This window comes from Balaenoptera musculus, chromosome X, assembly GCF_009873245.2.
Source record: "Balaenoptera musculus isolate JJ_BM4_2016_0621 chromosome X, mBalMus1.pri.v3, whole genome shotgun sequence".
NCBI classification, from domain to species: Eukaryota; Metazoa; Chordata; class Mammalia; order Artiodactyla; family Balaenopteridae; genus Balaenoptera; species Balaenoptera musculus.
In genome coordinates, this window is record NC_045806.1 from 25942278 (window position 1) to 25967113 (window position 24836).

General features: G+C 39.5%; 1 protein-coding gene across 3 annotated transcripts in view; it reads left to right on the forward strand.

Moving 5' to 3' along the window:
* LOC118888681 (dystrophin-like) overlaps positions 1–24836 on the forward strand; it is a 151556-nt gene that overhangs the window by 59390 nt on the left and 67330 nt on the right. For all 3 annotated transcript variants that reach the window (XM_036840024.1, XM_036840026.1, XM_036840025.1), the window contains exons 7-10: positions 19691–19857; positions 22112–22223; positions 23616–23752; positions 24447–24485. In XM_036840024.1, coding sequence (XP_036695919.1) covers positions 19691–19857; positions 22112–22223; positions 23616–23752; positions 24447–24485 — 455 coding nt within the window. The remainder of the gene's footprint in view (positions 1–19690; positions 19858–22111; positions 22224–23615; positions 23753–24446; positions 24486–24836) is intronic.

Sequence of the window (24836 nt, forward strand, 5' to 3'; positions counted from 1 at the left end):
TGGCCGTTATGGGCCCTTTTGGGACTTCCCTGGCGGTCCAGTTGTTAAGATTCCACGCTTCCACTGCAGGGGGCGCCGGTTCGATCCCTGGTCGGGGAACTAAGATCCCGCATGCCTGTATGGCGCGGCCTAAAAAAACAAAATAAAATAAAGATGTTCCTTCAAAAAAAAAAAAATATGGGCCCTTTGGTCTTATGGACATTCTTTTTACACCCGTTTGGACTGCTGGATACTCACTAAAAACTACGATATAAGTTACCAGGGCTTGGTATATATAAGTAGAGGTAGCACCACCGAGCTCCTACTGGGCCTGCTCGCGGACAGAATTCCTGCAAATTTTTGGGAAAGACCTTTTATCAGGGTATTATCAGCATTGTCGGGAGTTCACTATTGGTTTTCAGTTGCTCTTCTTTTCTATTTTGACTATAAGCTGTGGTGGTTTACCTTCATAATTATGTCGTGGTTTATGCGGTTAACTTCTCCATGTGGAGCGGTAGATATTTTCTTCACCAGTGTTTCAAAGATAGGTTTGTGTTGGAGTTGAAACCTGTTTCATTTATACACTTACTGCTAAGGAAAAGCACATGTCATTCTGTTTCTCCTTTTTACCCTTCTAGAGCAGAAGTCTTTGTTAGGAGCAAATTTTCCTTCCTCTCCTCCCCTCCCCTCCCCTCCCCTCCCCTCCCTTCCCCTCCCCTCTTTCCCCTTTCCTACAAAAGCTGAGGCAGAGGTGGTAATGAAAAAAACCTTTTTTTTTTTGAGAGCCATGCTTTTAGTTGGAAGTGTATTCTGGACTCCCTTTGATCAGTTCACCATTAATTCTAACTCAAACTGATACTTACCCACAAAGCTCAGAGAAACAAGGAAATATGAGTTCAACATTTACCATTTTCTTTTTTCCCATGTTTGTCACTGGCTTGTAAATTGGATTTTTTTAAAAAATCTGTCTTTCTACGAAGATTATTTAAGATGAAGGGAAGTGCAAAACTTCTTCCTGGGATACCCTTATCTGTTTATCCAGGGTGTCTTGATATACTAACAGCTAAAGGGTTTTTTTTTGTTGTTTGCTTTGGGTTTTGGGGGAGGGCATTTGAAAAAATAGTAAAAAAAAAAAAAATTTCTAATTAGCTTTTTTTTAAGCTACATTAAAAAAATACAGTACAGTCTGTTCCAGTGTTCACTTCTCTGAGATTAGACATATAGTTTTGTCACCACCACTACAATCAAGACAGAACATTTCCATCACCCCTAAAATTCCCTCTTGCTTTGTTGTCATCCTGCCTGCTCCCAGTCTCTGGAAACCACTACTCTGTATTCTGTTCCTGTACTTTTGCCTCTTCCTGAACTGGATTTTAAATGATTGTAGGAGGCAGCAGTGGAAGAGTTAATGTGCTGTCTTGTACTTGAGCATAATTTGTCCTGATACCTACTTGAGAAAAGATATTCCATGATATCTACAGGCAGATATATGTGCTCTACCATGTATCTGTGAAAGTTTTCTGTTAAATAAGAACTCTCTAGCATAAATTAATAACGTTGAGTATACTTACAGGTTTGCATAGATTTAAAAATTGTGCTTCTGTTCCCTGGAGCCATGGTGTTAATTGGTTTATTAGTCAGGTGGAGTGGAAAGCCTGAGGTCAGGACAGTTGTCCTTGAACATGTAAATGAAGAGTGGATAATCACTGTGTGTTATTGTTTGGGCTTATTTTATCTTTAATGGGTGATTCAGAGTCTTGATTAATATTTAGAGCAGTGACTGCTGGCCTCCAACCTGCTCATTATCTTCAGAACTTTAAATAAAATACTTGATATCTACCCAAGACAGCAGTTATGGGAAGCCTTTTACTTCTTCTTGTCTCATGAACACAACTGTGGACCTCTCAATCCTTATTTCAAACAAGAAAAATTTCTGATAATGTTGGGCTTCTTAAACTCGTATTTATGGCTGAAAATTCATAGTCGGGTATCTGGGGAAAGCACATCTCGGCCGAGTATATGAGGGGACACATTAGAGCAATGAAGCTAAGAGAACAGGGAGGACATCAGTTTGGTGTTAGGTTTGTGTTTTGCGAGAAAACTAGTCCTGAAGAGTTTTTCACATTTTATACCATTGGTATTAATGCATTTCCCCCTCCCCTTTCACAGTTACCACAGTTCCTTACACTCTTGCCTTCCTTGCCCTCCCCCAGGAAGGGGTGCTTGGTAAGAAACAATGGTTTCCAACCAATGTTTTATTTTGAAAAAACTTCAAGTATAAAGAAGAGTTAAAAGGATAGTATGATCAACACCTGTACGTCTCGTACATCTGTCCAACCCCTGGTTAGCGTTTTGCCCCATTTACATTTCACTTTTCCCATGTATGTGTGTATTTGAATCTACACACACAGACACGTCTTTCCCCTTTACCATTTAAAGGTAAAAGGCCATCATACCATAAAACATAAACCCCTGAACATTTCACCATATATCTTGTTTCAAAAAAAGACTTTCTCCTGCATAACTGCAATACTGTTGCCACACACAAATTTAACATTAAGTCAGTAATACCATCTAGCATGCAGTCCACACTGAAATGTCCCCATGGCTTTGGAATGTTCCTTATTTCTGGTAGTTTTCTTCCAGGATCCAGTCAAGGTCTTTGTCTTTCATTGGCTTGTCATGCCTCTGTACTTTCACTTCATCTGAACAGTCTCCCAGCATTTTTTGTTTTTTTCATTCATGATATTGACATTTTTGAAGAGTCCAAGCAGCTTTCTTAAGAATGTCCCATATTCTGGATTTTTCTGGTTGTTTCTTTGGATTAGATTCAGGTTGAATTTTTTTGTTTTGGTAAGAGGACGATAGAGGCGCTGCTGTGTCTTTCCCACTACATCACAACTGGAGGAACAAAATGACACTTGGTTCTTATCAGTAATGCTAAGAATGGTAAGGTGGTGTCAGATATTTCCATTGTAAAAGTATCTTTTTCCCTTTGTAATTAGAAAGTCATTTTTGTGATATTTTGAGCGCTGGTGAGCATCCTATTCCTCTACAGCCTTTCACCCTATGGTTTTAGCCTCCATTGATGATCCTTTTCTAATTCAGTGATTACATTAGTGCTTGCCTAATAGTGGTTTTCTCATTCTACCATTCTTTCTGCGCGTATTAGCTGGTTTTCTTCTGTAACAGAGCTCCCACTTTTCCCCTCTCTTTTTCTGAGTATCACCACGGACATCCAGGGTGATTTTGCGTGTAGAGAGAATAGGACTTCTCCTGACTGAGCTGCTTTTGGATACTATTTTTGCCATGACATTGCTTAAAACGCCAGTGCACGGAATTAACCATCCTTTTCCCCCATAACAATGTAAGCATGTGTCTGATAAATACATTTCCATATCAGCCAACTCTTTTGTGGGACCAAGTCATATAACCTGAGTTATGTGCTACCGAGGATTGAGAAACTCATAGGCTTTTCTGTTTCTTTTTTCCCTTTTGCTACCTCAATTTATGTTAACCTGGCACCTGTCAGTCCATGTAGCTCATATATGTCATAGCATCTAATGGTAGGAGGAAGGACACGTAATGTCAAAAAGAAGGAGGAAAGGAGCCGATCAGAAGAGATAAGAGTATGCATTTATCTCAGTGCTTATTGAATATTCAGTTGTATCTTCATGTAGCTCTCAGTAGACCAGCATAGAATTCAGTTCAAGATTGGTACCTGGGCATTGTCTCAGGCAGGCCATATTTAGATATCAGAGCCTCTCGTACTCTTGGACAAGTTAAAGATTCAAAAGATTTTGGAGATCAGCCTTGTATGTTCCCATCGGAAATCACTTTTGTCCACCCTTCTTTAAAAACTCCTTTAGGCATACATATTTTAGTCTTAAAATAATAGATGATCTTGAGCTGTTTCCTCTTTGAGCCTTTTTTCAGCTGTCACATCAAGTGAAACAGATTATCTCAAGAGTTACTTATCCCCAGGTTTCTTTGATTATATTATATGCTAAGTGTTGTAAATGGAAAAGGCAGAAAGGGATATGGATTACTGTATATACTTTAAAGCTTGGTCATTATCAGCCAAGTCTTACCTGATCTTCTGGGTAACAATTCTTGTTTCTATAGAAAACAGTCTTATATGTATAGTGTGGCCTTTCACGTGAGACCAACTGTTCTCTGAATAGAAGTAGCGTAGACTAAGAACAAGATGTGAAAAAACATTGTGTGGAGCCTCATATAAATGATCCCTGGTGCCCCTACACTATAGTTTCCTCAACAACTCAAAGGTAAGACACAAGGATCTTATGTCTAAGATGATCAAAATGCCACTTTCCTTCTGTTTTATTTGTTACATGCAGGTTTCGTATAGTTTTATAGCAGATTTTTTTATCACTCATTTGATTTTCATAAAAATTGGGATTGTTTGGAAGAAGAGTCATTAATATTCTTTACAACTTGTTCCTCCTTTTATGTTCATTGCTAGTGCAGACTTCTCTCTTATGTAAAATATTCCACTGATGCCCTTGGTAGATTTAGAGGTTGTTAAAGAAATCGTAATAACAGCTCAGGGAACAGCCAGGAACTGCCTGTCCTATACCGTCTGACCCTGGCTAGCCATTCTCTTTGTACTTCTAAATCTTTGTGTACAGACTGTAATTCACAAAACAGTTTTGATCAATTTGAATTCAGCAAATCTTTCCAAACACTAGGGCTTTTTATAATCAGGGCCAGAAAAGTTGGGTTGTCAGCTATTAATGCTATAACCTATTAACAATGGCAGCGATATTGAAAGGGTTATTTGGATTTATGAAGGGAACATTTTACTTGTGAAAACAGCAGATGAAAATGGCCAGGAAGGAGAGATTAACCTTTTTTAAAAATCTGTGGTTTGTCCCCAGTATTTTCCATAAATTTCTGTCAATAAGAATGTTTGGAAATTCTATCCATGCATATGAATGCATGCAATATTTATAAATTTACTTATTATTTTTCTTCGAAATGGGCAGGAACTCTAGTAAAGAAATGAAAACATACACTCACACATGTACACACACACATACACACACACACACACACACACACACACACTCTTATACTAGCTGACTGCCTTAACCTTGCTTTGGTTAATTATTTGCCATGAATAAATAAATTTCTGTTATTTGTCGTGAAATACATTGCATAGAGTTTCTATTTGAAAAGCAGCCTGATTTCAAATCAGGGTCTACGATTTTAGCATGTTCCCTTGTTACTTCCAGTTTGGGCTTTTTTAATTTATCAGTCCTTTTTCTTTCCTCTCTCCACAACATGTAAATATATTTTTAGCTTAAAATTTTAAAAATTGAGGTATAATTGACATATAACATGGTATAAGTTTAATGTACAACCTTAAAATTTTTAATTGAGGTATAATTGACATATAAGATTTTATAGTTTAGGGACTTCCCTGGTGGCGCAGTGGTTAAGAATCCGCCTGCTAATGCAGGGGACACGGGTTCAATCCCTGGTCTGGGAATATCCCACATGCCATGGAGCAACTAAGCCCATGTGCCACAACTACTGAGCCTGCGTGCCACAACTACTGAGCCTGCGTACCACAACTACTGAAGCCCACACGCCTAGAGCCCGTGCTCCACAATGAGAAGCCCACGCACTGCAATGAAGAGTCGCTCCCGCTCGCTGCAACTAGAGAAAGCCCGTGTGCAGCCAAACTCAGCCAAAAAAAAAAAAAAAAAAAAAAAAGATTTTATAGTTTAATGTACAACGTGTTGATTTGACACGTATATTGCAATATGAGTACCACCCTAGTGTTAGCTAACACCTCTCCCATGTCACAGAATTACCGTTTCTCTTTTGTGGTGAGAACAATTGAGATCTAGTCTCTTAGCAACTTTGAAGTTTATAATACAGTATTGTTGACTGTAATCACCGTGCTGTGCATTAGATCTCCAAGACTTATTTATCTACTAGCTGTAAGTGGATAATCTCCCCAATTCCCCTACCCTCAGCCTCTAATAACCACCATTCTACTCTGTTTTGGGGAGTTCGGCTTTTTTAGATTCCACATATCAGTGATACCATACATATTTGTCTTCTCTGTCTGAGTTATCTCACTTAGCATAACACCCTCAAGGTCCTTCTATATTGTCAAAAATGGCAAGATTTCCTTCTTTCTCATGGCTGAATGAATGATATTCTACTGTATATATGCACACCACATCTTTTTTTATCCATTCATCCATTGACAGACACTTAGGTTGTTTCCAAGTCTTGGCTATTGTGAATAATGCTGCAGTGAACATGGGAGTACAGATATTTCTTCAATATCCTGTTTTCGTTTCCTTTGGATATATACCTAGAAGTGCAGTTGCTGGATCCCATGGTAGATCTATTTTTAATTTTTTGAGGAACCTCCATAATGTTTTCCATAATGGCTAAACCAATTTACATTCCCACCAACAGTGCACAAGGGTTCCCTTTTCTCCAGCCTCACCAATGCTTATCTCTTGTCTTCTTGATGATGACCATTCTAACAGGTGTGAAACGACATCTCATTTCTCTGTCCACAACGTGTTAACCAATGTAGCCGTTCTCTACCAATCAGTAATTGAACAGGCCTATCGTAGCTTCTCGGCTTCTGTGTTGTAGAGGATAGCTGCCTGCCTGTTAGGTGCCCTGTAGCATTTAGTTAATCAGAGTGGACCCATGTTGGTTTCTTAGTTTTGACACATGAACCATGGCCGTGTAAGGTGTTAACGTTCGGGCGAGGTTTCTCAATCTTGGCACTACTGACACTTTGGCCTGGAAGATTCTTTGTTGTAGGGGGCTGTTCTGTGCATTGTTGGATGTTTAGCAGGATCCTGACCTGTCTCTGTACCCCAGTTGTGACAACCAAAAACGTCTCTAGACGTTGTCAGATGTCCTCTGAGGAACAGAATTGTCTCTGACCTTGAGCATGACTGCCTGCCTGTGAGGTTCCCTTCAGGCCCCCAGTATAAATTTTGCATCTTCGTACATTTTAAGCCAGATCATTCTAAATATACCCTCCAAATCCAGAAATAGACTATGGATTAGCCTTTTGCGTGTGATACTGTAACAGACAAACCAACAGAGGCCATTTACTTTAAAAACTATTTAAAAGTAAACTGAGCATTTGAGAATGTACTTATTTTGTCTCCTATTCCTTAGACAACCCTTATGAGTTTTTTTCTTTGCTCTTCAGGATGAGTAGGCAGTATTTTTTTTTATTCTAACCTCATTCAGATATTATAATCCTTCCTTTTAATTATCGTGATCACAGTTTAATTCCCACCCATCGTTCAGTTCAGCAAACCTTCATGGAAGGTGTAGAAACATAACTCCTGTCTTTAAATAACCTGCAACCTAGGAGAGAAACGAAGGAGGTTTAGACAAGTATTGTTTCCAGAGCAAAAGGTGGTTCCTTTTTATCATCTGAGAACTACTGGGTACAGTCTCTTACATAATGTTTACTTTTCTCTATACTAAGCTTTTTCAGTTTATTAAGGATTGACATGGTTTTTCAAAAGCCTGACAATTGCGATGCCAGTTACCTTCTCTTAAAAATATGTTGTATGTGTTTTTGGCAGTTGGAGTGTGGGGCTTGCTGAGAAACCTTGCCATTGCATTTCTTCTGTGGCCATGAACTGATACTGTTAGCCTGAGAGAAAAGTAAATATTCAGGCTGACACCCTGGTAGCCATTCAGAGCCTGGCCCTTGAGTTCCTAAGGGTTTATGGAAAGCACAATGGGAAAGAAACCCAAAAGTTATTCTGAACCCTGGCAAATCCCCTAACTCCCAACTTGCCATGTAATGTCCTTTGAAATTATTATATTGGTAATTACATTCCTTGGCTAGAAATTCCAGATACTGGGATTCTGGGATTCCTTTAACTGTCTGTTTTGTTTTTAATATTTGTTTATTTATTTATTTACTTTGGCTGCACCGGGTCTTAGTTGTGGCACGCGGGATCTTCATTGCGGCATGCCGGCTCTTAGTTGCAGCATGTGGGATCTTTAGTTGCGGCATGTGGACTTCTTAGTTGCAGCATGCGGACTCTTAGTTGCAGCATGCATGCAGGATTTAGTTCCCTGACTGGGGATTGAACCTGGGCCCCCTGCATTGGGAACGTGGAGTCTTACCCACTGGACCATGAGAGAAGTACCCCCTTTAACTGTCTTTGTATGTTGTTAAGATGACATCTGTATAAAGCCACCCTGCCATCTGCTGTAAGGCAGCAGCAGTAATTACAGTGGATTCCTTCCCTAGCTTCCATGCTGTGGGTAGTTGCTGACAGGAGAGGACCAATAGAGAAGGAGTGGAGATGCAAGATACTTGCATACTGTGGCTGTCACAGTGGAAGGAGCTGTGATATCCTTGCTTTGTGTGTGTGTGCGCGCCATAAAAGAGGAAAGAGGAGGTATTGCCCAAAACAAACAAACAAAAAAAAACCAAAACAAAACCCAGGGCTAAATGGCCCATTCTAAGTTTTTGCTTAGATGGTTTGAAACTGGCATTTAGGGGCAGGGGCAAGGGCAAGGTCATCCTTGATACCAAGAGAAGCTATCTGAGACCTATATGTAGGTCAGCAGATAATGATACCTACAAGGATGATCTCAATCCATTGCCACCATACCTGTCTTTTGACCTCAGCAACTTCCTGTCATTCCAAACTAACCTATTTATTTTTTTCTAGAATGATCAAAATGTAATTTTAGCTGGGTTTTAGTTCCAGTTCTTTTAGCTCTTTAGAGACGCTTGCCTGATTTTTAATTCTTCCCTTCTTTATCGCCAGACAAAAGGAGAGGGAATATAACACTAGGATACAGAATGGTTTGTAGTAAACATGAAAGATCGAAACAGAATGAGAATGTGAATCCCCATATCTTGTCTTCAGTGCTGTCAGTTGGCATAGGCGAGTGGTTTTAAAAGAGCCAAAATGATGGATCTTGCGTCTTAGGACGTAGGAAGAACCTTGAGAATTTCCAGCCTTTAAGCACAGGAGAATCTATGGTATTTGAAAGAGGAGAACATTCTCTAGCTTCCCTTGGTAATTCACACTAATGCTTTAACAACTTTCATTATCAGGAAATGCTTCCGTATGAGTTACAGCCTAAATTCTTCTTGTTCTGTCCTCAGTGGAGAAATCGAACAGCTGGTCACAGGCCTCTACGGAAGAGCCATTCACATAATTGAAAACTGTTATTAAATCACCCCTTCAGCCACTCTGTCTTGCACAGTCTCATGTTTTTTGGGTTTTTTTTAATGGCTAAATAATCCCAATTCCCTTAAACTGTTCTCATAGGTCTTTCAAACCCTTTAATTATCGCTCTTCCTTTCTGCCAAGGCTTCTCTAAGTTCTGGGTCAGCTATAGCCACCAGAACTAGACACCGTTTTCTAAGAAGGCTTTGAACAGTACTTAGGGTAATGTGATCATTTCTTCACACTATACTTGCTATGCCTTTATTATACATCACAGACATGGTCTTTCCCCCCCCCCCCCTTATTTTGGACACCTACATTTGTTGCTGACTCATGGTCAGATTTTTTTTTTTTGTCTTCCGGAATGAATAGAAGCTTTCTGTTAATATTATGCTTTCTGTATTAAGCCTGAATTCTTTCTTTGTAGCATGTCTTTGAATCTATCATTAAACAAACTGTCATTTAAACCTAAGTCAGGGAAATAGATATAGGTTCAGATTAGGCAACAATAAACCCCATGTTTTAAATTGGAATGAATTAGCAATGCTTTTCAATTGGCTGTCTTTCTTTGATGGTTTTTGTCCTAGCTCGAAAGGGTTATTTTGATAAATTTAGTTTCTAGACCAGTGGAGCGAGAGATTGTTATAGGACATATTGTAGCCGAAACTTGCTGTTCTTTTGACACAGTCTCTCATTGTATCTTTGTTTACAAGATGGAGAAACACATTCAGTAGAGACTAAATAATAATATAACTGGAAAGAGTGACAGTCCAACAACCAGAGAGGGCTGGATTCTGGATTTGTGTTGACCAGAGGTGCAGTCTGTAGAGTGCGGCCCATGTGTGACCTTGGCCTGTTGGATATATTCACTAGTGACTTTTTGGTGAAGACAGAACACATATTTTAAAATGTAAAACTTACACAGAGTTGGGAAGAATGGCTAATTCATTGGCTGTAAGAGTCAGGATTCTTAAAGATATAGATGAGATTATACAGTGGGCTAAAACTAACAGGAAAGTCCTTGACAGAAGTGGAAGGAAACGAATCCCAATTGAACAAGTACAAAATGGAGGAATCACTGGAAACAGCCAAACACTGCATTTCTTATCATGCCCAACAGTGCATTAGTACCTTCTGTTCACAAGCCTTATAACTTAAAAAAAAATGTTAAATGTCCTGGGATCACTGAATAATTAGTGTGGAAAACTCTGAGGTCAAATAAGGTTTAATGTGTTTCTTTACTGACAACCATCTCAGCTTTTAGTATGTTAGCGTGCATTGAGAATTTTAAGAGACAGATATAATGTGCAATGTGTCCTTAATTAATTTGACCTTCACTTCATGAAACATTTTGCTGGATCATTGATCTGCTGGACACACTGGGAAACACTGACCCAGAGATGTTAGTTGAGTAGAAACCCTGTGTGAGCCTATAGTACAGAACCAAAGAAAGTCATCCAGTTATACTGTCCAGAGAAATGGAGGTACCATTCATAGTAGATCATAGTTGGAGAATAGTTTTCTAAAGGACAATGGCAAAGCAAGCCATGTCATATGAGGAAGAAATAAAAGGAATAGGGATGAAGAGGCATGGACAGACATAACAGCTCTGGTAAAATATTTAAAGGGATTTGTGAAGGCTGAGAACTTCTGGGTTTCTGGTCAAACATATAATAATAATGACGATAACAATAGCAAACACTGACATGGCTATTGTTACGTGCCAGACATTGTTCCAGGTGCCTTTCATTTAAATCTTAAAGCAACTCTACGAGGTAGGTGCTATTAATAGTTCCATTTCATGTCAGAGGAAAATTAATACACAGAAAGATAAAGTTATTTTCCCAAGGTAACACAGTCAGTGGCAAAGCTGGGAGTTGAATGCTTGTGGTTGGATTCTGGAGCCTCTGCTCCTATTGGCTATGCTGGTGGATTTCAGCTCAGTGTGATGAAGCACTTTTGACAGGGGTACCTGTACACAAATGTTCAAGATCATCCATTTGCTCCCTCACACAGGTGGTATTTATATAGCGGCTATAAGAACACACTGACATTGGATAAGTTTGAACTCGGTGACTGCTGAAAGTCTTACAGCTCTGTGGTGCCATTCCAAAAGTATGAATTCACTTCCATGGTCCCTTTTATCTTCAGATTCTATAATTCTTTTTTAATTTTTAAGAAAATTTTCACAATGTACCTCTGTGATGGCACTCTACACAGAGAGAAGTACTCAACAAAACTTTTGATCAGTAGCTTGAGTTGATACCATTTTGCAGCTAGAAAATTCAAGGTTAAACAGCTCATTATAATGGTGTTAAATTTATAATCAGGGGTAACGAGTGGAGTACTACTGAAGTAGTGTTACAAGCCAAATGACCTGTCGGTCCAGATCCTACTATTCGGTTGGCCAAAGAGTTCATTTGCGCTTTTTGTCTAAAGTGTGAATAGATTCCTTATTAGCAAACCACATTCCAAGAGAAGCAACATGGGTTTGCCGTTCATATACTCATTACTTGTATGATACTAAATATCCCATCATGTATTCAGTGTAAATTGGTCTCAGAATAGGTAGTGCCCTTTGGCTCTTGGCAAAAGCAAATGAAAATTGTCTCTGGAGAAGTCACTTTCATTCTAGGGCTCAGTATCTCCAGAAAATATTTTTAAGGTTATTATAGTTCATAGTAAAGAGAATTAAGCCCACAAGAAACTAAAGTGAGTGAGAACCAGCAGAAATAGCAGACCCGCAATAATTTCTTATCTTGGAATCATTAGAAAGAGAGGATTTTTTTAAAACTATGTATATACTCTGTCAAAAAAATAAGAAACAACATTGAAAAATATCTTTAGGGAATCACAGACTTTAGAAGTGACCTTAAAAATGACCAAATAGGGCTCCCCCGGGCAGCTGATGTGAACCTGGTCTCCTCAGGACCCGCTGGGGCTTTGGCTTCTGGAACACATGGGGCTGAGTCCATGCTGACAGCCCAGGGGCTTCAGGACAACACGGGGTCAAGTCCATGCTAATGGGAGCCAAGTCTCCTCAGGACTTGCTGGGGCTTTGGCTTTGGGACATTGTGGGGTCCAGTTCACGCTGACAGGAGCCCTGTCTCCTCAAGACTTGCCAGGAGGTGGTGCGGCTGAAGGAAAAGGTAATCCACAGGACTCAAGACATGGTAGCTACTAATATACTCTTCCCACAGTGCCTCTTAATACCATGTGGACTCCTACAAGGGAAATAAGTATCACAACTTTGGCTGAACTTGGTTTGGCCTTGTGGCTGACAGGGTCTTGGTGCTCCGGCCAGGTGTCAGGCCTGTGCCTCTGAGGTGGGAGAGCTGAGTTCAGGACATTGGTCCACCAGAGACCTCCTGGCTCCATGTAATATCAAACAGTGAAAGCCCTCTCAGAGATCTCCATCTCAACGCTAAGACCCAGCTCCACTCAACGAGCAGCAAGCTACAGTGCTGGACACCCTATGCCAAACAAGTAGCAAGACAGGAACACAACCCCACCCATTAGCAGAGAGGCTGCCTAAAATCATAACAAGGTCACAGGCACCCCAAAACACACCACCGGGCACGGTCCTGCCCACCAGAAAGACAAGATCCAGCCTCATCCACCAGAACACAGGCACCAGTCCCCTCCACCAGGAAGCCTACACAAGCCACTGAACCAACCTGAGCCACTGGGGGCAGACACCAAAAACAAAAGGAACTACGAACCTGCAACCTGTGAAAAGGAGACCCCAAATACAGTAAGTCAAGCAAAATGAGAAGACAGAGAAACACACAGCAGATGAAGGAGCATGGTAAAACCCACCAGACCAAACAAATGAAGAGGAAATAGGCAGTCTAGCTGAAAAAGAATTCAGAGTAATGAGAGTAAAGATGATCCAAAATCTTGGAAATAGAATGGAGAAAATACAAGAAACTTTTAACAAGGACCTAGAAGAACTAAAGAGCAAACAAACAATGATGAACAACACAATACATGAAATTTAAAATTCTCTAGAAGGAACCAATAGCAGAATAACTGAGGCAGAAGAATGGATAAGTGACCTGGAAGATAAAATAGTGGAAATAACTACTGCAGAGGAGAATAAAGAAAAAAGAATTGAGGACAGTCTCAGAGACCTCTGGGACAACATTAAACGCACCAACATTCGAATTATAGGGGTCCCAGAAGAAGAAGAGAAAAAGGGACTGAGAAAATATTTGAAGAGATTATTTATAGTTGAAAACTTCCCCAATATGGGAAAAGAAATAGTCAATCAAGTCCAGGAAGCACAGAGTCCCATACGGGATAAATCCAAGGAGAAACACGTCAAGACACATATTAAGCAAACTATCAACAATTAAATGCAAAGAAAAAATATTAAAAGCAGCAAGAGAAAAGCAACAAATAACATACAAGGGAATCCCCATAAGGTTAACAGCTAGCTGATCCTTCAACAGAAACTCTGCAAGCCAGAAGGGAGTGGCAAGACATGTTTAAAGTGATGAAAGGGAAAAAGCTACAACCAAGATTACTCTACCCAGAAAGGATCGCATTCAGATTCGACAGAGAAATTAAAACCTTTACAGACAAGCAAAAGCTAAGAGAATTCAGCACCACCAAACCAGCTATACAACAAATGCTACAGGAACTTCTCTAGGCAGGAAACACAAGAGAAGGAAAAGACCTACAATAACAAACCCCAAACAATTAAGAAAATGGTAATAGGAACATACATATCGATAATTACCTTAAATGTAAATGCTCCAACCAAAAGACATAGACTGGCTGAATGGATACAAAAACAAGACCCGTATATATGCTGTCTACATGAGACCCACATCAGACCTAGGGACACATACAGACTGAAAGTGAGGGGATGGAAAAGATATTCCATGCAAATGGAAATCAAAAGAAAGCTGGAGTAGCAATTCTCATATCAGACAAAATAGACTTTAAAATGAAGACTATTACAAGAGACAGAGAAGGACACTACACAGTGATCAAGGGATCAATCCAAGAAGAAGATATAACAATTGTAAATATTTATGCATCCAACATAGGAGCACCCCAATACATAAGGCAAATGCTAACAGCCATAAAAGGGGCAATCGACAGTAACACAATCATAGTAGGGGACTTTAACACCCCACTTTCACCAATGGACAGATCATCCAAAATGAAAATAAATAAGGAAACACAAGCTTTAAATGATACATTAAACAAGATGGACTTAATTGATACTTATAGGATATTCCATCCAAAAACAACAGAATACACATTCTTCTCAAGTGCTCATGGAACATCCTCCAGGATAGATCATATCTTGGGTCACAAATCAAGCCTTGGTAAATTTTTTAAAATTGCAATCGTATCACGCATCTTTTCCAACCACAGTGCTATGAGACTAGATATCAATTACAGGAAAAGATCTGTAAAAACTACAAACACATGGAGGCTAAACAATACACTACTTAATAACCAAGAGATCACTGAAGAAATCAAAGAGGAAATCAAAAAATACCTAGAAACAAATGACAATGAAAACAAGACAACCCAAAACCTATGGAATGCAGCAAAAGCAGTTCTAAGAGGAAAGTTTATAGCAATACATTCCTACCTCAAGAAACAAGAACCATCTCAAATAAACAATCTAACCTTACACCTAATGCAGTTACAGAAGGAAGAACCAAAAAACCCCAAAGTTAACAGAAGGAAAGAAATCATAAAGATCAGATGAGAAATAAATGAAAAAGAAATGAAGGAAACAGTAGCAAAGATCAATAAAACTAAAAGCTGGTTCTTTGAGAAGATAAACAAAATCGATAAACCATTAGCCAGACTCATCAAGAGAAAAAGAGAGAAGACTCAAATCTATAGAATTAGAAATGAAAAAGGAGAAGTAACAACTGACACTGCAGAAATACAAAGGATCATGAGAGATTACTACAAGCAACTCTATGCCAATAAAATGGACAACCTGGAAGAAATGGACAAATTCTTAGAAAAGCACAACCTTCCAAGACTGAACCAGGAAGAAATAGAAAATATAAACAGACCAGTCACAAGCACTGAAATTGAGACTGTGATTAAAAATCTTCCAACAAACAAAAGTCCAGGACCAGATGGCTTCACAGGAGAATTCTGTCAAACATTTAGAGAAGAGCTAACACCTATCCTTCTCAAACTCTTCCAAAATATAGCAGAGGGAGGAACACTCCCAAACTCATTCTATGAGGCCACCATCACCATGATACCAAAACCAGACAAAGACATCACAAAGAAAGAAAACTACAGGCCAATATCACTGATGAACATAGATGCGAAAATCCTCAACAAAATACTAGCAAACAGAATCCAACAGCACATTAAAAGGATCATACACCATGATCAAGTGGGGTTTATTCCAGGAATGCAAGGATTCTTCAATATACGCAAATCAATCAATGTGATACACCATATTAACAAATTGAAGGAGAAAAACCATGTGATCATCTCAATAGATGCAGAAAAAGCTTTCAACAAAATCCAACACCCATTTATCATAAAAACCCTCCAGAAGTAGGCACAGAGGGAACTTACCTCAACATAATAAAGGCCATATATGACAAACCCACAGGCAACATCGTTCTCAGTGGTGAAAAACTGAAACCATTTTCTCTGAGGTCAGGAACAAGACAAAGATTTCCACTCTCACCACTCTTATTCAACATAGTTTTGGAAGTCCTAGCCACTGCAATCAGAGAAGAAAAAGAAATAAAAGGAATCCAAATCAGAAAAGAAGAAGTAAAGCTGTCACTGTTTGCAGATGACATGATACTATACATAGAGAATCCTAAACATGCTACCAGAAAACTACTAGTGCTAAGCAATTAATTTGGTAAAGCAACAGCATACAAAATTAATGCACTAATGATGAAAAATCTGAAACAGAAATTAAGGAAACACTCCCATTTACCATTGCAACAAAAAGAATAAAATACCTAGGAATAAACCTACCTAAGGAGACAAAAGACCTGTATGCAGAAAACCATAAGACACTGATGAAAGAAATTAAAGACGATACAGACAGATGGAGAGATATACCATGTTCTTGGATTGGAAGAATCAACATTGTGAAAATGACTCTACTACCCAAAGCAATCTACAGATTCAGTGCAATCCCTATCAAACTACCAATGGCATTTTTCACAGAGCTAGAACAAAAAATTTCACAATTTGTATGGAAACACAAAAGACCCCTGAATAGCCAAAGCTATCTTGAGAAAGAAAAACGGAGTTGGAGGAATCAGGCTCCTGGACTTCAGACTATACTACAAAGCTACGGTAATCAAGACAGTATGGTACTGGCACAAAAACAGAAATATAGATCAATGGAACAGGATAGAAAGCCCAGAGATAAACCCATGCAGATATGGTTACCTTATTTTTGATAAAGGAGGCAAGACTATACAATGGAGAAAAGACAGTCACTTCAATAAATGGTGCTGGGAAACCTGGACAGCTACGTGTCAAAGAATGAAATTAGAACACTCCCTAACACCATACACAAAAATAAACTCAAAATGGATTAAAGACCTAAATGTAAGGCCAGACACTCTAAAACTCTTAGAGGAAAACATAGACAGAACACTCTATGACATAAATCACAGCAGGATCCTTTTTGACCCAGCTCATAGAGAAATGGAAATAAAAACAAAGATAAACAAATGGGACGTAATGAAACTTAAAAGCTTTTGCACAGCAAAGGAAAGCATAAACAAGACCAAAAGGCAACCCTCAGAATGGGAGAAAATATTTGAAAATGAAGCAACTGACGGAGGATTAATCTCCAAAATTTACAAGCAGCTCATGCATCTCAATATCAAAAAAACAAACAACCCAATCCAAAAATGGGCAGAAGACCTAAATAGACATTTCTCCAATGAAGACATACAGATTGCCAACAAACACATGAAAGGATGCTCAACATCACTAATCATTAGAGAAATGCAAATCAAAACTACAATGAGGCATCACCTCACACCAGTCAGAATGGCCATCATCAAAAAATCTACAAACAATAAATGCTGGAGAGGGTGTGGAGGAAAGGGAACCCTCTTGCACTGTTGGTGGGAATGTAAATTGATACAGCCACTATGGAGAACAGTATGGAGGTTCCTTAAAAAACTAAAAATAGAACTACCATACGACCCAGCAATCCCACTACTGGGCATATACCCTGAGAAAACCATAATTCAAAAAGAGTCATGTACCACAATGTTCATTGCAGCTCTATTTACAATAGCCAGGACATGGAAGCAATCTGTGTCCATCGACAGATGAATGGATAAAGAAGATGTGGCACATATATACAATGGAATATTACTCAGCCATAAAAAGAAACAAAATGGAGTTATTTGTAGTGAGGTGGATGGAGTTAGAGTCTGTCATACAGAGTGAAGTAAGTGAGAAAGAGAAAAACAAATACAGTATGCTAACACATATATATGGAATCTAAGGGGAAAAAAAAAAGGTCATGAAGAACCTAGTGGCAAGACGGGAATAAAGACACAGACCTACTAGAGAATGGACTTGAGGATATGGGGAGGGGGTGGGGTAAGATGTGACAAAGAGAGAGAGTGGCATGGACATATATACACTACCAAACGTAAAATAGATAGCTAGTGGGAAGCAGCCGCATAGCACAGGGAGATCAGCTTGGTGCTTTGTGACCACCTAGAGGTGTGGGATAGGGAGGGTGGGAGGGAGACACAAGAGGGAGGAGATATGGGGATATATGTATATGTATAGCTGATTCACTTTGTTATAAAGCAGAAACTAACACACCATTGTTAAGCAATTATACTCCAATAAAGATGTTAAAAAAAATGACCAAATACAACCTGTAGATACTAAAAAGTACAATAATCAAAATTGAAAACTTAATGTATGGACTTACAGTAGACTGGATGCTGCTAAAGAGAGAACTAGATACCCAGGCAGTAGGGCAGAAGGAAGTATTGGGAATGAAGCAGAGAAAGACCAAAAATAGAGGAACACTAAGGAAAGCCTGTTCAGAGAAATGGAGGTTAGATTGAGAAAGTCTACCATTTACCTAATAGGTTTCTGTAAGCAGAGGAGAGGGGGAATGGAGAAGAGGCAGTATTTGTTGAGATCATGAGTGAGAAGATTCCAGAGCTGACTAAAGAGTCTAACCCACAGGTTCATGAAGCCCCGTGAATCCTAAAAAGTATCAATAAAATCCTAGAAGTACAGTACAAGACAGGAAAAGGACACATGACCTTCAGGGGACCAACAGCTTCACAGCTGACTTGTCAACAGTTAGCAGCAGAGAAAGTGAGATAAAGGTGGAATGATATTTCAGTGTGCTGAAACAAAATCAAAACAAACAAAACAAAACACAACAAAAACAAAAACAAAAAAAACCCTTTCAATCTAAAAATCTATACCCAATGAGGATAGCTATCAAGAATGTGCATAGAAAAAGAGACTTTCAGGCAAACAGAATCTGAGAAATTTGCCATCAACAGACACTTAACAAAAGGAAATACTGAAGGATACACTTTGGCAGAACTGATCCCAGATGGGAGATTTGAGATGAAGGACACAATGAGAAACAAAGCCCCCTAAAGTGGTCAATATATGGGTCAATCTAACAGTATAAAAACACGAAACATGGTCTTGTAGGGTTAAAAGCAACATATAATTAAAATGTTGAGTGTGGTAACATACCAATCAAGTGATGGATAAATAATATTTTGAATTTTCTAAAATCATTGTACTCGCTGGGAAGAATGGTATTTATTAAACTTAGACTCTGAAAGAGAGAACTACAGACAGACAGACAGACAGACAGAGAGACAGAAAAGCAGCAGGCCACCATGAAAACAGCACTAGACCAGGAGGTTTGGATGCTAGTATCAGCTCTGCTGCCAGAGAGTTGTCTGGCCTTTGAAAAAGCCACTTCTATCATCTACATCTCAGCTGTCTTGTCTATAAAATGAAGCTGTGGGACCAGATGAATTGTAAAGCCTCTTCATTATGATTCTATGAAACACTGAGAAACAGATTCACTAGAAAAAAAGGGAGCAATAGTTCCTTGAGTTGTTTTTTTTTTCTTTTTCTCCTTTGAAATTTTATCAATAAACGCTTGCATTTTACTTCTGGCTAACTTTTATATATCTGTTCCAAAACTGGAGCTAAATATAGTCTCTCCCAGATGTGTATTTTGCTTTACTTTTTCCGTTTGTTTGTTTTGCTTTGCTTTCTTGTCATCTAGTAGCCAAACAGAGTAATAGCAGTTTCCCAAAGCTTTAGGGGTAGGTGGCTTGTGTAGATGCTGGGGGGACATTTGCAGAAACAGCCTGTGAAGAGTGGGCCTCACTGTGCCACTATTGATCTTTCTTTCTTCCTTTAACGCGTTACCTGAGCTGACGTTTGCCTCCTTTACTTTCTTACCTTCTCTCCTGGCATTCTTCGGCCTCCTGTCTTTGCAGGCTAATAATAAGCCTGAGATTGAAGCGGCCCTCTTCCTAGACTGGATGAGACTGGAACCCCAGTCCATGGTATGGCTGCCCGTCCTGCACAGAGTGGCTGCTGCGGAGACTGCCAAGCATCAGGCCAAGTGTAACATCTGCAAGGAGTGTCCGATCATCGGCTTCAGGTATGAGGAACGCCCCCAAATGTCATTTTATTTGATCATTTCTCACCTTTTTATGACTTGATCTTTTATCTCCTCTACCAGTTGCTGTTAGTGTGGTCCTCTGCACAGTGGGAGAGGAGGTGATCAGGCTGGAGCACTGATCACTCCTGTCACTCCCCGGATCACTGGGTCGTTTTAGTGGATCTGCCTCATTAGGCAGGCGTCCTTCTCAGCCTTCACTCTTCAGCTCTGCAGAGCCATGTTCTTGGTCGATCGGGACTGACCGCCTGTCTCCACCAAGATATTTGTCCATTAAGTATATACAGATTAACTGTACCTCCTCTTTCCTCAAACCAAAACATTTTGATCATCTCTTTCTTTTTTTCCATGGTCTTTTCTGTTTATAGAAACTCTCCAAGAATCAGTTATAAAACTAAGGGATGATTCTGTTTCGGGAGACCTGTCATGGTAGCTCAGTCTCTTAATCAGTTTGCACCACTGTTCTTGCCCTAAAGTAACAAGAATTGTTTCGAGCACCCTAGAACATACTTCTTTATCTGTGAATCCGATTGCGCTCTTTTCATAGTATCCTAATGAACTTCTGAGGGAATATAAAGTGTGCAAGTAAATGAAAGATTCACAAAGCAGCTAAAAAAAGAAAACGTTCCTTATAAATTGAAAAGTGAAAGTGGTAGGAAACATCGCAGGTTATTATTCTGATATTCCTGAAATGTCCCAGAAAACGATTGGCTCTTAAATCTTCAGTCTTGTTGACCTGTTTGGGGAGACAGGATATTTTTAAATGAATTAATCTTATTGAACAATAATCCCAAATCCAGATTCTGAAATGATGATGTATTTAAACATCTGGATCAACATCAAGGTTCCCATAGCAACGAATAAGCCGTCAAGTTGCAAACTAGCTATATCATCTATGCCTGTTCAGAATCCACTTATCAGCTAAGTAGACACTCATTTCTGGTTAAGCTTAGACTTGTTTCATTACTTTGTTTCCTAATAACTGCTTTGTACCATTTGTGTGCTTTTCATTCACTGTGCTCCTTTACCATTGGTGTTTGTCCTTCCATACTTCATGCTGTTTACAAAGAGGTTTTACAGAAACCTTCAGAGGTTTCTAAAGCCTAGATAGACAACATCGAGTAGGCAGTGCTTGCACAGGACACCTTTTTTCCTTCCTGGTTTTGGCAGGTAAGAGTGATGCTGGGGGGCGGGGGGCGGGGCTCCATTGCATTTCTTACCTTTCTTTTCTTAGCTTCCTTCGCTGGTAAGATTTGTATACTGGGGGAAGTTTTATAAAATGAAAAAGGAGAATGCTTTGGAGGATCAAAGAGAGCATTTTCACATTCCATTCTTTTGCCCTTATGAAAGTAGATTATTTTAGGAATGAGCACTTCTCTTTCCTCCTTTCCCCCACTCTCAGAAGATGGTTGGGATCTAAAAACAGTAGCTTTTTTTCCCACATTCCCATATGTGACATAAGGAATATGTTTATTTTAATTGGCTAAGATTCTTATCTGAGAAAGCACAAGGCAGGGCTGGTATGAAACGAAGAATACAGTATTCTGAGAATGGGGGGGAAATGTACCATGTAGTACTTACATCTCACCCAAAATGTGTCTTTTCTTGGGGCTTCCATTATCATGTGGAGGTAATGAGATGAGGGATTTCTGAAGAGAGACAGATAAAAGAGATTATCCAAGTAACAATCTGAAGATGAGTCATCTCAGTCAATCAGAAAATGTAATTAAAGCAAGATTTGGTTTAATTGAGAGTTCTTGTTTAATTTTCTTTTGTCTTATGAAATTGCTTTATCTTTATAATTTTTTTTTTGAAAATAATTCCCTCAGAAAACTTTTGTGCCTTTTTGATGGGTATGGGAGCCCGCAATGCATCAATCTATCCTTTCTGGAAGTTCTTTCAAATTCTAGTATCTGGTCTTCAAAAGCCTGGAAGTTTGCCACTATCTTCCTACTTAATCTGAAAGAGTTCCTAGTGGAGTTTAAATAAGAGCTGAGTTTTTCTCCCCTCCCTCCAAATGTTTATAGGATAATCTTTCTGCCAAAATATTTTGATACTGTAGGAGAAGCACCAGAGAAATCTGGAAGTAGGAAGTTAATCACTTACCTTGTGGGATTAATGAACCCTGCATTCTGTTTCCAGAATTAAGACAGTGTGGAAGGAGGTTTATTAAAGAGTGTTCTTTGGGAATTTGATTTGAAGAAATACATATATGTTTGTTTTTGTTCTTTACCAGGTACAGGAGTCTAAAGCACTTTAATTATGACATCTGCCAAAGTTGCTTTTTTTCTGGTCGCGTTGCAAAAGGCCACAAAATGCACTACCCCATGGTGGAATATTGCACTCCGGTAAGTTAGATTCCTCCCTGACGTGACTTAGTTCACCTGGAAGAAGTTTCAGTTTTGTACAGTCTTGCAGATCATGTGTCACGCTGTGATTTGTAAGTTCCCCAGATGTTGCCCAGCTAAAGTGGCTCCAAATTGTAGACTCCGGGATTTACCTCATCCCTAGTGCGATGCCTGGCACATGTGGACTGTCGTAGACACTCAACACATATTGTTGGGTGAATCAATAGGTTTTTCTTCTGTTTTCGTGGGTTGTAGGGAAGACATTTTCACGTTTATTTTGCACATCCCTAGCGGCTGTGTGCAGAGGTGTTACGGCCATGGGGCACGTTGGGTATGGGGGGCGGGTAATATAGGTTCCTTAAAATTCGCAATCCACCACTTAAATTAATCTTGCTCACACTTACCAACTAAATGCTAGGCGTTTACCTTTTAAACTACTCTGTGTGAGATAGGTATTATTTTTATCCCCTTTTTATAGTTGAGGACTCTGAGATCCTAAGGTTAAAAAAGCTTGCCCAAGGTTCTATAATTAAGAGCTGGAGTCTTCTCCTAAGATGTTGTTTTGGGAAAATGCTCAGTGGCCAGCAGGACTTGGAAAAATCACTGGTGAAATGGAAAGGGCCTGGACTTGGTGGACGCAGACCTGGGTGTAAATCTTTTATTCCGTAAACACTAGCTGCTTGCTATTCAAAGTGTGATCTGTGGACCAGCAGCATTGGTGTCACCTGGGAGCTTATTAGGAATGCAAGAACCTCGGGGCCCACCTTGGACTTTCTAAATCAAAGCCTGCATTTTAGCAAGGTCTGCTGGTGGTATCCAACACATCAAAGTTTGAGAAGCTCTGCTTTAGAGCTTTTGTCTCTTCCATCTTCAGAGTGATTCTCCCAGTTATTTCATTGTCTTCCTCATTTTGATTCCTTTTGCAAAGGTATTCATTGATGGGGAATGTACCATGCTGTGAATAGAATGGTACTTAGTGGGTGAAATACTATAGCAATGTGGACAAAATCGTTTTAAAACTACTGTAAAGTGTGGCAAAACGGACGGTCAACTTTCTGACTTCCAGACTTCCATAAATTACCATTTGTTGGGTAGCCTAGTAGTTGGTATACTTCATTTATTCATCATCACAACCTGTTGAGGTGTTGCCCCGATTTTATAGGTGATTGGAGCCTTGGATAGGTAAATAACTCACCCAGGTTAACCCCATTAGTAAATGGCAGGTCTGGTTTCAAAACCGTGTTTTCATGTGATTCCAAAGCCTTTGCTCTCAACTCCTACTGCTCTTAATTATAATAAAACAAGCGCTCCGAGGCAGAGCCCTGGAATTGTGCTTTCTCTTGAGATTATACCCCCTCCCCAAGTCTGATGTCAGCATGGTTTCCCTTTCAGACTACATCGGGAGAAGATGTTCGAGACTTTGCCAAGGTACTGAAAAACAAATTTCGAACCAAAAGGTATTTTGCGAAGCATCCCCGAATGGGCTACCTGCCAGTGCAGACGGTCTTAGAGGGGGACAACATGGAAACGTGAGTAGTGGCCAAAGCAAACCAGCCTCTCAGTTGACGTATCTTTGAGCTCCTCTCAGCTGAATACCTTCCTTCACTCCCAAATGCAAACAGTCTCTCCTATTTCTTTCTTTAGATTTACTGTATCTAAAAAGAGAAAAGCAAGCTGATGTTCAGTCGCCATTTTCCATGTCAATTGTCCCATGACAATGACCTCTTCCAAAAGTTAAACTTTATCTCACAGGGAGTAAACCACCACGTTCCGGCTCCTAATTACCTCACAAGGCTTGCAAGAGATGTGGGACTGTTTACAAATGAGTGATTCCAAGATTTCATTTTGATTTTCCTCCCTTACAAATCAGTAGGCGTGTGTCTTTTTTGTATCTGATTGTGTGGTCGTACCTAGTCACGTTTTTCTACTTGAAAAAAAATATAGTCACAGGAAATTTCTTCACAGTAAGTAGTTATGATTCTCTAGATCAAAATGATGATGTCTTCACCTCTTTTGAACCTTCTCTTCTTTTTTCCATAACTCTGATGGCAATCGCACAACTGGTTTTCTTTTAATTCACTTTTCACCTTTGTCTGGCCGTTGCTTTCCATGGTTCATACTTGATTGGACTTCATTTATTTTGACCTTTCAGTGATTTTGTGTGTGTGTGTGTGGCTGAGTTTGCCTGTGTCTCTCTTCACCGCCTCATTTTTTGTTTTGCAGTCCTGTTGCTCTGATCAACTTCTGGCCGCTAGATTCTGCGTGAGTACTTCCACGGAAGGGTGCTGCTACCACCAACACATTCGCTTGCTTGATTTTTTTAAATTTTTGTTCTGTTTGTTTTGTTTAAAGACACTTTAATTTCCCTTCCTTCATTTCAAAAATGTTTCCCTTGATAAGAGTTTGAGGGTGCCATCCACCACAGATCAGGAGAATCAGTGAGGTTTTTAGGTCCCCACTTGGTCAAATGTAAACCAGCAGAAATCCTGGCCTGGAGTTCAAATTAACATCAAAGAAATTGTTGGGTTGTTAGTTATAATCCTGGGAGACATGTTTATATATTCTTTCATTATAAGCAGGGAAGAGCCTTCTGATTACATAATAACATTCTTT